At 30.8% G+C, this 12,849-nt stretch overlaps 2 protein-coding genes, 2 long non-coding RNA genes and 1 pseudogene across 6 annotated transcripts; 3 read left to right on the top strand and 2 right to left on the bottom strand.

Annotated features, from left to right (window-relative positions):
• The first annotated feature begins 2,435 nt into the window (after positions 1-2,435).
• Positions 2,436-3,529, top strand: AT1G35210 (uncharacterized protein). Its single transcript, NM_103219.4, has one exon. The coding sequence runs from the start codon at positions 2,727-2,729 to the stop codon at positions 3,195-3,197; it is 471 nt and encodes a 156-aa protein (NP_564454.1). The 5' UTR covers positions 2,436-2,726; the 3' UTR covers positions 3,198-3,529.
• Positions 3,530-6,039: 2,510 nt separating this feature from the next.
• AT1G35200 lies at positions 6,040-6,912 on the top strand (annotated as a pseudogene). Its single transcript has 2 exons — positions 6,040-6,531; positions 6,659-6,912.
• A 243-nt stretch (positions 6,913-7,155) lies between these two features.
• On the bottom strand, positions 7,156-9,707 carry AT1G35190 (2-oxoglutarate (2OG) and Fe(II)-dependent oxygenase superfamily protein). Of its 2 annotated transcripts, none has more exons than NM_103217.4 (11): positions 9,475-9,707; positions 9,142-9,337; positions 8,963-9,061; positions 8,835-8,886; positions 8,571-8,692; positions 8,385-8,482; positions 8,240-8,298; positions 8,053-8,109; positions 7,916-7,961; positions 7,654-7,733; positions 7,156-7,566 (listed from the first exon to the last, which is right to left on the bottom strand). In NM_103217.4, the coding sequence occupies exons 1-11, from the start codon at positions 9,565-9,567 to the stop codon at positions 7,479-7,481; spliced, it is 990 nt and encodes a 329-aa protein (NP_174753.1). In that variant the 5' UTR covers positions 9,568-9,707; the 3' UTR covers positions 7,156-7,478. The 2 variants fall into 2 exon arrangements, with proteins under 2 accessions (NP_174753.1, NP_001077664.1); NM_001084195.1 differs by having other exon boundaries at positions 7,237-7,566; positions 8,571-8,623; positions 9,475-9,688.
• Positions 9,708-12,141: 2,434 nt separating this feature from the next.
• On the top strand, positions 12,142-12,592 carry AT1G06823. Its single transcript, NR_139152.1, has one exon. It is a non-coding gene; the product is annotated as an other RNA (long non-coding RNA).
• AT1G06817 lies at positions 12,501-12,802 on the bottom strand. Its single transcript, NR_139151.1, has one exon. It is a non-coding gene; the product is annotated as an other RNA (long non-coding RNA).
• Positions 12,803-12,849: the final 47 nt, after the last annotated feature.

Below are 12,849 nucleotides of genomic sequence, written 5' to 3'. Positions count from 1 at the left end.
CATCGAGACAGATTTAGGCTCTTTCGCCTATTCCTTCTTCATGGAATATTTTCCCTAGAAATTCCCTGTTTTATAATTTTGACTTCATTTTTTGGAGAGGCCGGGAATTCAGATTAGGAGAGGAGGTTTTAAAACTCTTTCCATGGATAATCTGGTATATCTGGATAAGTAGGAATCACTTTGTTTTTGAAAAATGACGATATCTTCTTCTCAATGTATCTCTTTAGCTCTCTATTCTCAATATTTCCTTGTTTGTCGCTCTCTGTTCTATTTTAGAGAAGAAGAAGAAATGAGAAATTGTTTTCAATTTGAAACCCTAGATTTGGATTATTTTTCCCCAATTCGCAGCTACGTTGTTTTGTTAGTTTGAAAACCCAAAACCGTTAATGTTTATAAATTCACATCCTTGGGTAAGTCTCAATGAAGGTTTTGAGAACAAATGGTTATATATGTACCACCTTTAAAAGGGACAAGGTCGAAGATTCGAAATCCTTGTTTTGCAATTTTATTTTAAGATTTTAACTCCAAAAATGCAAAACAACGTCGTTTATATACACTTCATAATCCACATGTTTGCTGAGTCAGATTTGTAACGATGTTGACTAACACATGTTAGTTTGAATCTGATTTTTACACTAATTATCAAGTTCATGTATAAATTTCAAATAATTGTGCGGTTTGGGTAGTAAATCCTATACTATTAATTGGAGACTACACTCATAAGTTGTCACATTCAAAAGTGTAACAACCACATTAATATGTCATAGAAAAATATAATCATAGAATTTGATCCACTTAATAATCTCACGGGTCTACGGATTCTAAAACGGTCAAGTTATTATTTCTAAAAAAAGAATAACCAATCAAAATGATCATATAAGATTTGATATCTAACTTACCATATTAATTTGTTATTAATTATTATACTTCACCTCACATCTTTTTATCATACTATTTTTGTGAACAAAATAGATCATCATATCATCCATAAAATATAAAAATAAATAGATTTTCAGACTTAGGTAATATATATTCTTAAAAAAAATAATTCAACAAAAGTTTTAACTGACTGACGGGCCAAAATTTATATTCGATTTCGTAGAATTGTTTTTTGAAATAATATTATATACCACCATAATAAAAAAAAAAAATTTTGAACATTTATAAATATTGTAATTTAATATTTTTAAAGAATATCACAATTATTTAATAAATCAAAATTTGAAAAATTGTTAGTACTCTAATTTGATTTTTTAAAATAGATATATTTAAAATATTTATAACAGGTGACATATTTTTTTCGTCGAAAAGATAATTTTATTAATTTAAAACGTCATGATACAATTGTTCACTGGGCCATAATTGCAGGTACATACAATCAGAAAAATAACAAGTAGATCGACATCCCCTTTTAGCTAACAAGTGTGCTGCCTTATTACAACTTCTCTTCGCGAAGCTAAATTCAATTTTTCGTAATTTTGTAGCCCAGTAATGAATATTTTGATGAATTCTAACGATAAATATATCATACAATTTCCCCTTGGCCATATCAATCAGAAATTCACAATTAAACATGTTAAATATAATATATTATATGATAAAACAAGTTATAATGTTTATAATAAACGGTGGGTTAAAATTAGATGTGATGATTTAAATAAGGATTGCAACCTCTAAATATTTAAAATTTTGATTTTGTAAGTAATTTTTTCATTAGAATTCTAAAATGAAAAATACGGTTTCTATGTACGGGCTGAATTTTGTATTATTATATACCAAATATATGTTTATAATATATTCGATTATGCTAAATTATGTAATTAGCTCAAACAAACTTCTATTTCAACAACTAAAAAACTGAAAATTCAGAAATGACTTCCTAAATTAACTCAAAGTAATAGCTAAGTTCCTTAATTAATATATTTTAGATATGGTTCATTTATAATATGTTGACTTTTGATCTAACATAATTATATGCAATCTTATTTTGTGGTTGCTAAATTTTTTTCACTTACTACTATAATATATCAATTTGTTTTTAACAAAAATATAGAAATAAAAATTAAACAAAACTAAAATTTAACCCATGTTTATCCTACCAAATTATTCAGGTATGAAAATACACTTAGCCAACAGTAAAAATATGAAAATACCCTTTTCCTATTTGGTAGACGCAAAAATATCAAATATTATGGTATCATAGAAATATGTTAATTTTAGAAAGATCAATTCAATTGTAGTTGATTTGGAATTAATTTTTTCAAAATGGTAGAAAAAACCATCTTATGATTAAAACATTATGGCGTTTAAATGTATTTTGTGTGTAAATTTAATAACGTACAAACCAAAAGAACTAAACTTATATATATTTTTGTTTGTTTTATGTTTTTTAATATGTAAATGTTTATATATTGTATATGAATTACACAATGTTTGGGACTTTCTGCGCCTACCAGACTCGGAATTTTCTAGTCATTTCAACTGACCTGTTACACTCAATCTTAGCCGTCACTTAATCTCTTACTTTCATCCTAACCGTTGATTCTTCTTTTCCCCGACCCACACGACCTGTCAACTAAAAAAATCTTACAAAAGGCCCATCTTCAAACTTTCCCGGAAAATCCCTAGAAACCTCCAATGAACCATCCACGACCAAATCATTCTCTCCATTAAAATTATATAAACATTTTTGATGTTTCTTCTTAACCACTCAAATAGATGAAGAAATGGCGAGCTTAAGCACGAGCTTGCTCGGAATAAGACGAGGGTCAAGTAACAAGAACAAGGCAGAAGATAAGACCAAAAACGCAGTGTTTTGCAAGAAGCATCCAAAGCATAGACAATCACCTGGTGTTTGTTCTCTTTGTCTTAACGAGAGGCTCTCTCTTTTTATCAAAGCAGCTTCTTCACGTAGACCAAGATCTCGTCAAATCTTGTCTACTTCTTCCTCAACTACTTCCTCTCTTTCATCTGACGGTTCTTCTTCTGTCTCTTCTTGTCCTTCTCCTATTGTTGATCGCCGACGATACTTGTTAATGTCCGGAGGCAGCGGTAGAGGAGAGAAAGTGATTTCGTGGATGACGAAAAGCCGATCCGTAGCTTATAAAGTGGATGATGAGAAAAGAAGGAAGAAGAAGACAAAGACGAATAGTGGTTTCTTTTTTGGTTTGGTAATGGGCACAAAGAAGAGACAATAAGATAGTCAGTCTTGTAGATTTGTTAGATTAGATTGTTCTTGATTGTGTATTTTCTTGATTCTTTCATTTTAGATTGATTGCTACATATAGATGACTAGATCAGTTTGGTGGGTACGTGCAAGTGAGAGAGATTCTTTATACGTATTCTTGTGATTGATTCCCTAAGCTTGTAGTTTAGTGTGGTAACATAAAATGTGATAATCCAGATTTAATATGCGTTGAACATATAATTATATGCGCTAAATCAAGAGATTTGCGAACATGTTTTTCGTTGTTTATTTTCTTGAAAAAAAATATTTTCGTTGTTGATTTTAGTTGACCCCCCAAAAAAATGTTGTCGTTGTAGTTATTAATGTTCGCACACTTACTTGAAAGAAAACTTAGACTTTTCTTTGATGAAACTCGTGAGAATATAAAATGGAAAAATGTCAAAAAAAGCATGAACTTTCAAATTTGGGACGAAAAAAACGTGAACTTCCAAACTGCCAATAAAATTGTAAAGTTTTGCTTGACTTTTGATAAAATAGTCAAGTTTTGTTGACTTTGCCATTTTAAGCATGTCGTTAAGTTTCCGTTAACAAAAAAATAACAGGATTAATTTTTTGTTAGCATTTACCGTTAAAAGCAAAACGACGTCATTTTGAAATTGGAAAAAAGAAACAAAAACAAACACAAGGAAGAATCGAACTAGTGACCTTCTCAATGCTATTAAAGCTCTAAACCATTGAGCCATGTTAACGTTTTAGAAGTATTGTAAACATATATATATATACGTAATAAATTAAAAATAACCAACTAAAATAATTCAATAATAGAGAAAATTTACCCAATCCTTCTCATATAAATATAGGATTAATCTATACATGCACATAGAGTTTCATTCAATTTCACTTTATATATAATTTTATTTATAATAAAACATATATTTGATAAATATTTGATAAAAGATAAATATAAGATCATTATTCCATCTTCAAATCAATTTGTTATTCATATTTAGATGGAAAGTATATAAGAAAAAAAATTGGTAATATATTTATAGGTTCTATATTTCACAAGTTTCATTTTTATATTTTAAGAGAAATTTTTTTAATTCAATACATTTAATAAAAAAAATTACATTATTATTTCGAAATATATATTAATGGTAGGTGTATTTCATATTTTTACATGTTTGGTTATTGTTTTTATAGTTCGGTTATTTTTAATTAGTTTTGCGTATATATACATATATATATATTTCAGTTTACAAAAAAATCAAAACGTTATCGTAGCATATTGGTTGAGCGCTTGTAATAATTCTGGAGAGTCATGAGTTCGATTCCTTCTTGGCAAATATTGTGTAATATATTTTCATTTTGAAACGACGTCGTTTCGCTTCTAACGGAAAATGTTAACGAAAAGTTAACTCCGTTGTTTTGTTGTTAACGGAAACTTAACGACATGCCCAAAATAGCAAAGTCAACGAAACTTAATCATTTTATCAAAAGTCAAACGAAATTTTATGATTTTAGTGGCATTTCGAAAGTTCACGTTTTTTTCATCCCAAATTTGAAAGTTCATGATTGTTTTGACATTTTTCCCAATATAAAATCCATATAACTTAACATTGTATTAAGAAACTTTTCTCCAATTTGATTAAAAAAACTTCTTCTTATTTTTTTCTCTCTCTCTTCCCTATCTACAATGAATACATAACAAAAACCCTACATTTATTTTTTGGGAAAAATGTCAAATTATCGCAAACTTTTAAATTTAGTACGAAAAAGTATGAATTTTTGAAATGTCATTAAAATCTCAAAAGTTTGGTTTGACTTTTTAATAACAGAGTTAAAATTCGATAACTGGGTCATTTTAGACATATCGATAAATTTCCTTTAACAAAAAAAAAACGGAGTTAACTTTTCGTAGCGTTTGGAAAATAAATAAATCTTCTACATACATATAAGGTATCGTTAAAGAGAAAAATCAGCACAACGTAGGGTATCAGAAAGCTTATAAGGTATATTTCTAAATACATATAAGGTATCATTCTAAACCCAAACGTTAGGGAAAATCAACTCCATCAAAAGTTAACAAAAAACCTGCCTAAAATGACTCAGTCAACAAAACTTAACCATTTTATTATTAAGTCAAACTAAAATTTGAGATTTAAATGATATTTCGAAAGTTCATAATTTGTTTGTCTCAAATTTGAAAGTTCGTGATTTTTTCGATATTTCTCCCTTTAGTTTTTTTGTAGATAACCATGTTCGGGCCAAAATGCAAGATATCAATTTTTTCAATTCTTGTAGATGCAAATAACTGTTTTAAAGTATGGTTATATCTTTAAAACCACCAAAATTAGTTGTCATATTAGTAGTCCATGATATATACATTTTTAAGTAAACTTATTTTCTTGGATTCGGACAAGTAGTTCCATTAGACCGACACTGTCGACAAAACGCTAGTCCATGAATCTTAAAACTGAAAATTATAAACAGATAAATCATTCAGATGCAATACGTAATGTAAAATTTCGATAGCAACTATCTTTGTCAACAAATGAAACTACTTTGAGATGTTCGTTCACATGTATTTAGAATAATAAATATATATCGGTCAAGCTTTACGAATGTGTGTTTTTGAGAGCGAGACTTTTCAAAGGATCTTGCAACACTTTTGTAGCTCCCACATTTACCTGGAAACTCTATAATTCGTTTTCTTTTGAATACCTTACTTTTTACGTTTTTCCAAACAGTTCACCGACCATCTTTCGCTTTTGAGTATCTTGCTTTTTCCATATGTTCCTTTCCGGATTGAGCATCTTACTTTCTTGTTTTTTAACAACAACTTTTACCACATAATAGCTTTGGACTTTACGTGACTATTTTAAGCAGACATCACGAGCTCTCTGATTTGCACCGCCAGTGACCGACAATTGATCAGGTCACACTGTTCGAACCAAGAGATGGGATGAAAGGTATGACCAAAGAGACTATCACCACGAATGAGCCAAGAGATCATGCATGGACCATCATTGTCGAGAACCCTTTTTCTCGTTTTAGACGGTTGTAACTTTTCGATTCGTAGAGGATATGCAACTTCTCGGTGAGATTAACACCAACATCATCAAAGAAATGTAGAGTGTGGTTGGTACATACCGGGACAGAGTGTGGTGAAGCCGATGAAGAAGGATGTGAAGAGAGGTGTGATTATGAAGAATCCTTCGAATAATTTAAATTTGATGGTTAAGCTTAATCCTTATGCTAAGACCTCGAAGAGGATGTCATTATTGGCTGAAGCTCAGAGAGTGAAAGCTAAGAAGGAGAAGAAGAGCAAACCCATATCTAAGGTATTGTAATATTGTTATGCACTTATGCTCTGCTTGATTTTGATATGCGTTCACTAAATAACTGTTTTCTTGCATCTCTTTGTTCACCTAACTAAAGGTTTTTTGTTAACTTGTGTGGCGTTTACAGGAGGAGGCAATGAAGATTAGATCAGCAGGGAAGTCATGGTACAAGACCATGATCTCGGACAGTGACTACCCCGAGTTTGACAACTTCTCTAAGTGGCTCGGTTCGAGCCAATGATTCTAACTGTTGTATCTTTAGATTAACTAGAGAAACTTTTTTTGTTACCACCAGTTTATTTTGTGTTTCGACATTAGCAAACAAAGTTATAAAACTTTTTGTTTGTAATTTGGCCTTTGTGTCTTTGATTTACCTTAATAAGTAGATCGCTCCACTTTCATTCATGTGAGACTTAATATAACAACTCAGATTTCAAACCATTGCTGATGGAAAAACAGTTGAAAACATTTTCACATTGCAAGAATGTCTACATGCGAAAAACTGAGCTTTCAAAAGGTTTTGTTGTCTTGTGGCAATGTATGATGATTAGTGTACATGGTTTGTTACGTTTGCTTGTATACGTAATTTCTGTATCACTTCTGGTGAACACTTTAACGCATTTTGGGCTAATGATCTCCACCAACGTGATGTATGTATATGTTGTGGGTGAATTTTCGTTAGAAAAACATCTCGTAAACTCGTAATGTAACAAGTCTAGCCCGTGTAGATTCTAAACGTTAAAGAGACTGTCAATTCGTACAGATACATAGATTGAAACAAGACATAAGTATGTGTATCCCTCCCAATAAGTAAGGGAGGGTGTGGCCGTAAACTTCACTTACCTTACATTCTTACAATATCTTTTACTTTGCTTTGAGCTAACAACGAACTTACATAAAATTTACTTTTGTAGACTCCCTCCTAGTGTCGATCTCACAAAGAGCATTCATGTTTGTTGGTGGTAGATGCTTAAATTCGCATGTGTTTCCTCGTAACGCTGGGTGAGGTATGTCGAACATTTGATCGGTGGATATCTATACATGCATAAAACAATCATAAACATTTAAAAAAAACTTTTTACCACTTAAAAGGTCTCAGTATAACACAAGGTAAAGTCTTACTTAGGAAGCTCGCTTTCCGACTTGCAGGTTGGGAGACACTCCACGAGACAGTCATGATTTGGTTCCACAAAGAATGGAATCTGCATAAAGAAAACATTAGATGTGGTATATCTTGCTAGACCGGATTCTGAACATGTCAAATACAAAGTAAACTGTTGAGAATATTATAAGCAAGCATTGAGTATATGGCTAAAAACATCTCCCTAATAATTCTGCAAGATTAGAAAGATAATACACATATGTGCTTTAGTAAGGGCCTTACAGAATATCGTTCCTGACCGTTTCCAAGAACCCGATGCAACGTGGATCTGTAAGGTCATACATATGTGAGAAAAATGTTAGCTAGAAAAACTTGCTTTCAAATCACTATAACTTGTTAGTTAGAACTTAGAAGATTACTTAAAAAAGCCATTGCTCCAACGTTCCAGCATATCGCCAAGATTCACTATAAATGCTCTGTAGACAGAAAATAAATAAATCCAACCAATTGACAAAATACTAATATGTATCAGATGCTAGTCAATATATAATTCAAGGTTTAATAGATGATGGAAAAACGAACGATAAGAAAGGTTGTTCGTTATACCCTTTAATCGGCGGTACATATTCCCACTTCTGCGGCATCGCGTTCTTATCTTTGCATATCTACCATCAAGTTTTATTAAACGTCACATAACTAACCCCGTCATGTCAAAACGTATGTAAATAAGCAAATCTGAGCTGCTTAAAACCTGGAGTCCCATTACACCATCAGTGGCTAACAGAGTCATCATTCCGAAGTCAGAATGTGCTCCACATGCATATATTCCTTTCGAAGGATCAGAAATCCCTAAAGTCATCAAAAGAAGCCAATGGGATGAACATACAAAGCTTAAGGATTTATAAAGCTCTATGATCTTCATAAGACCATAAATTACCTTGATACCGCAACAGTCGCATAGTTGCAATAGGTTTTCCAAGCATCTCCGTCCTATCAAAGTATCCCACATCCAAGTCAAGTGCTAACGCCAAAAGTCTTGCAATAGCCATAGAAACCCTCCTGACCATACAAAAACGTCTCATCATATTAAAGGCGAAAAGTTTGGTGAAATAATTTGTTCATATAGTTATACTTTTTTCAGATTTTCAACACACAGATAAATTATTGAAATAAACAAGGCCAAACCAAAGATGAGACTCACAATGCTTCTTGATGATATTTCTCCATTGTTTCTCGCCAACCAGGTAAAACATCTAACCAAAAACATCAAGGTTTATTCAAAGAAAGTGCTATTAACAAAATCAACACACAAAAAAAAAAAGTACTAACCAGCATCAGGCCAAGGGTTAGGACCATAGAATGGCTTATCCCAATGAGGATCATCTTTAGGAACTTCAATTCCAATGTAATAACCCTCTTTGTGATCCCCTAAACCCCAAAAAAAAAAGATTAATTCAATATCAATCAATCAAAAACACCTTTGAAATTAAGCAAGAGGTGACACAAACCATTGATTTGATTCTTGGGATCTAAAAGTTCATCAAGAACAGGTGTATAGCCTCGATGCTTTTCGTTTCTCAACACTTTCATCTTTTCTTCTAAAGGAAGAGCAAAAAGCTTCTTGCTCTGCTCGAAAACATCGTCCATGAACTCTTCGCTTATCCCATGATTGATCACATAGAAAAATCCACAATCCAAACATGCCTGAAGCCATAATTACCCATATCATCATTGAATCAAAAAAAAAATCTTTTAATGATCAAGATTCATAACATGCAAAATTGATTTGTCAAAAGAAAACAACAACATGCAAAATCGAAAAACTGAGATGGGAGACAAACCTGTTTGAGGGAAACAACAGAATGATTAAGATCGTCGTTGGCTAGATCGATACAATTAAGAGATGAAACTTTCATGGTCGTGTGATTCTCCATCTCTATCTTTTTTTTCTCTTTCGGGTATTTTTTTTGTTTTTTTCTCCACTAATAAAAAAGGAATTGCAGCCGTCCCGACATATCAGCTAGCTTGTTGTCAGAATGTGGTCAACAGACTAGTATCTAAATATGCCACTTTCTGCATAATTTATAGTATTAAATAAAAAAAGTTTCAATCTTTTTTCTTTTTGAGTTTTTAACATGCAATAGTCTAATTATTCGCTTTTCGTTTTATATTTTTTACTAGAATTATGATCCAGACAATGTTAACTTGCATGGTCGTGTAATCCAAATGTATATGCATCACTAAAAAATTTAGTATATTGGGATTTATAATTTTAATTTTAGGTGTTTGAGATATTATAAATATATATATAACTAATATTTTTAAGTTTATATTTATATTCGGATATCCACGGGTAATAGATTTGCTTCGGATTCGGTTCGGGTTTTTTTGGATAGTGAAGTGTACGCCCTATTCAGATAATTTTAAAAATCGGATTCGTGTTCGGTTCGGTTATTTTTCGGGGTTTTCGATTTGGATTTTCGGTTCTGGGTATTATGATTAGAAAAGGGACAAAAGTTACAAGTTCATCAATCTCATGATGAGATATAATAAGAATAATGAAATAAAAGTTTATATAATAATTGGAACAATAGATATGGTAAACATTAAATTGGACAGTAGGATCATAGAAATTTGGAAGCGAAGTTGCATAGCAACATGTCACAAGTGAGTTCATGATGTGTCAAAGACACTTCCGCCAAAATTTCTAAGAGTTTATAACTAGTCACTTTCAAAAGAGCTTGTCATGTTGAGAGAAGATCATTCGCCTTAATGGTTGCCAGCATGAACCATATCAAAGCAGCTAAGAGTCTTTGTCAGGTTCTCACCTTAATAGTGGGGAACCATGGATAAATCTGTACAAACGTTCTCTCTATTACACGAGAGGATGAGAAACAGTTTTTCCTAGAGAAGACATGATGGACAAATTTTTCATATACCACTAATGACTAAGATTAGGTTGCCATTCAAAATCAGAAAACACACGGAGATTGTTCTATAATGAGGATTCAGATCTCTAGGAAGACGAGTGGATTGGATTGTATCAAGGTCACTAAAACTACAAGCCGGACTATAACCATCTACACAATTAAACTGTAGTAATGATCTCATCCCATGTGAATAGAGATTGGGACAGTTGATATGAAGATGGTCGTGACATAGATCGGACAAAAACCGAGAAGTGTTTGCAAATAGGATTCAAGATTTAAATGAAAACATTTACTAAGTAAACCATAAATAAGCATAAATAAATTTTTGTAAAGTCTTTTTTACTGTTTTAAATATTTAATTCGATACAATTAGGAACAACCTAAATTTGATATAGTTAGGAAGCTATATAACTAGATACAGTTAGAATGGTCAAATCCAATACATTTAAAAATCTCTAAAACTCGATATGGTTATAGATAAGAAATATGATAATATTTTGTTTATATATCAATATGTTAAAGTTATAGTATTTTAATATATAATATGTGAAATACATAATCAAAACATAAGATAGAGGTAAATAAATAATTCTTTATTTTATTAATCATCCAAATTTTTTAAACAAATTCATCTTATTTGGATAAAGGGATTTCTGCCAAAAATATCAATTTTATATGGGGTCATTAATCGTTCCCATATTCGGGAATGTTTTTCTAAGGTACTCTCTCTTTTATAATTTCGACTTCCTTTTTTAGCGGGACCGAGAATTTGGAATTCGACATTGGAGAAAATTTCCTAGAAATTCCCTCTTGTATGGTTGAGTTTTTGGATCCATAAATTCTCGAGATACATCGAATCCACTCATGCATAGTTAGGTTAGGATTAATTAAATAATCATTTTCATAAATAAAAAAAAAATTACAGTGATCCTTGTTTTGTAATGGTATGTTGCTTTAAAATGTCACAAAGAACACCAAAAATTTAGTAGTTGATTTGTTCCTCCTTGTACAGTTGTTCCTCACAATAACATTTAAAACTAGTATATTATCTTCTTATATATTACTAATCAAAAACTAATAAAATAGGGTAAAAAAGAAAATTAGGTACAAACACATGATGTTTTAATTGTTAATTAATGGAAAATTAGGTACAAACACATGATGTTTTAATTGTTAATTAAAGAAAATTAGGTACAAACATATAATGACATAATGTTTTAATTGTTCATTAAAGAAAATTAGGTACAAACACATGATGTTTTAATTGTTCATTAAAGAAAATTAGGTACAAACACATGATTTAAATATCTATACTCAAAAGAATGAAAAATAAAGAATCTGACTATGAAGATTTGTTATTTAGTTCTCTTTCATCTAACTCAAATTAATGCCAAAAATACCCTTCATCAAATATACACGTTAACAATAAAAATATCAAAAAAACAATTATATGCAACAACAAAAAATGAATTTTGGCGGTTTCAAGTTTAGGTAGTTAATTTATTTGATTAGTATGATAAACACGTCTTTGAAAAACAGTAGCAAGGTGAAAGCACTAATCATCTTACGTCAAATCATGTTTCTCGTGTTAAATCATTTATTATAGAATATGTATTATATATAAACATCTTTATTTATTTTGGTAATTTAATTATTACTGTTAACTTATACATTAACAATTTAGTTATCACCCTAACATGTCTTTTAAAGTGGTAAATTGTATATTACATTATAGATAACTATTATACATAACAAAATTTTTTTTTATCATGTTAACATTCGGTAACTAATAGATTAGCAATTATCTATTCTCGTAATATGTTAATTTATGCATTGGTTTATTTATTTATCATGATAATTTGTTTATCACCGTTAACTTATTAGTTATCATGGACGTTGAACTTCTTCGTTTTCCTTCTCTTCGTTTCCTATCTCTCTCTATGTCCTCTCCATCTTCACTTTAGATTACAAAACCATGATTTTCACCCCCAATTCATCAAATTAAAAGTTTAGTCCATCCCAAACTCGTGTAATATTTCTCTATCTTTTCCTTGTTTTTGTATTTCTTTTCCAACTCTCTAGTTTTGTTAATTATTTGGTGATGATTGTGTGTTGCATGTAAAAACGATGAAGTTGATGATCCAAATAGAGACTTAGATATAGAATTCGTTTGTGAAGAAATAGAGGTGACAACGAAGAAAGAGGAGAGTTTGGAAGAGAGACGGTGATCGGAGATTACACCAAAAAATTACCGGAAATAATGTCAATAATATTCAGATAATATGA

The sequence above is a fragment of the Arabidopsis thaliana genome (assembly GCF_000001735.4).
Source record: "Arabidopsis thaliana chromosome 1 sequence".
NCBI classification, from domain to species: Eukaryota; Viridiplantae; Streptophyta; class Magnoliopsida; order Brassicales; family Brassicaceae; genus Arabidopsis; species Arabidopsis thaliana.
Note: the sequence above shows the minus strand (reverse complement) of the source record. Positions and strands in the feature narration are given on the sequence as shown.

Bases quoted from the DNA above. Each gene is read 5' to 3' on its own strand.
- AT1G35210 (NM_103219.4), top strand. From the start codon at position 2,727: ATGGCGAGCTTAAGCACGAGCTTGCTCGGAATAAGACGAGGGTCAAGT.
- AT1G35190 (NM_103217.4), bottom strand. From the start codon at position 9,567: ATGGAGAATCACACGACCATGAAAGTTTCATCTCTTAATTGTATCGAT. The intron at 9,338-9,474 runs GTTTGTCTCCCA...TTATGGCTTCAG, and splicing joins CTGTTGTTTCCCTCAAACAG to GCATGTTTGGATTGTGGATT. The intron at 8,887-8,962 runs GTTAGTACTTTT...GTTTTTGGTTAG, and splicing joins TAACCCTTGGCCTGATGCTG to ATGTTTTACCTGGTTGGCGA.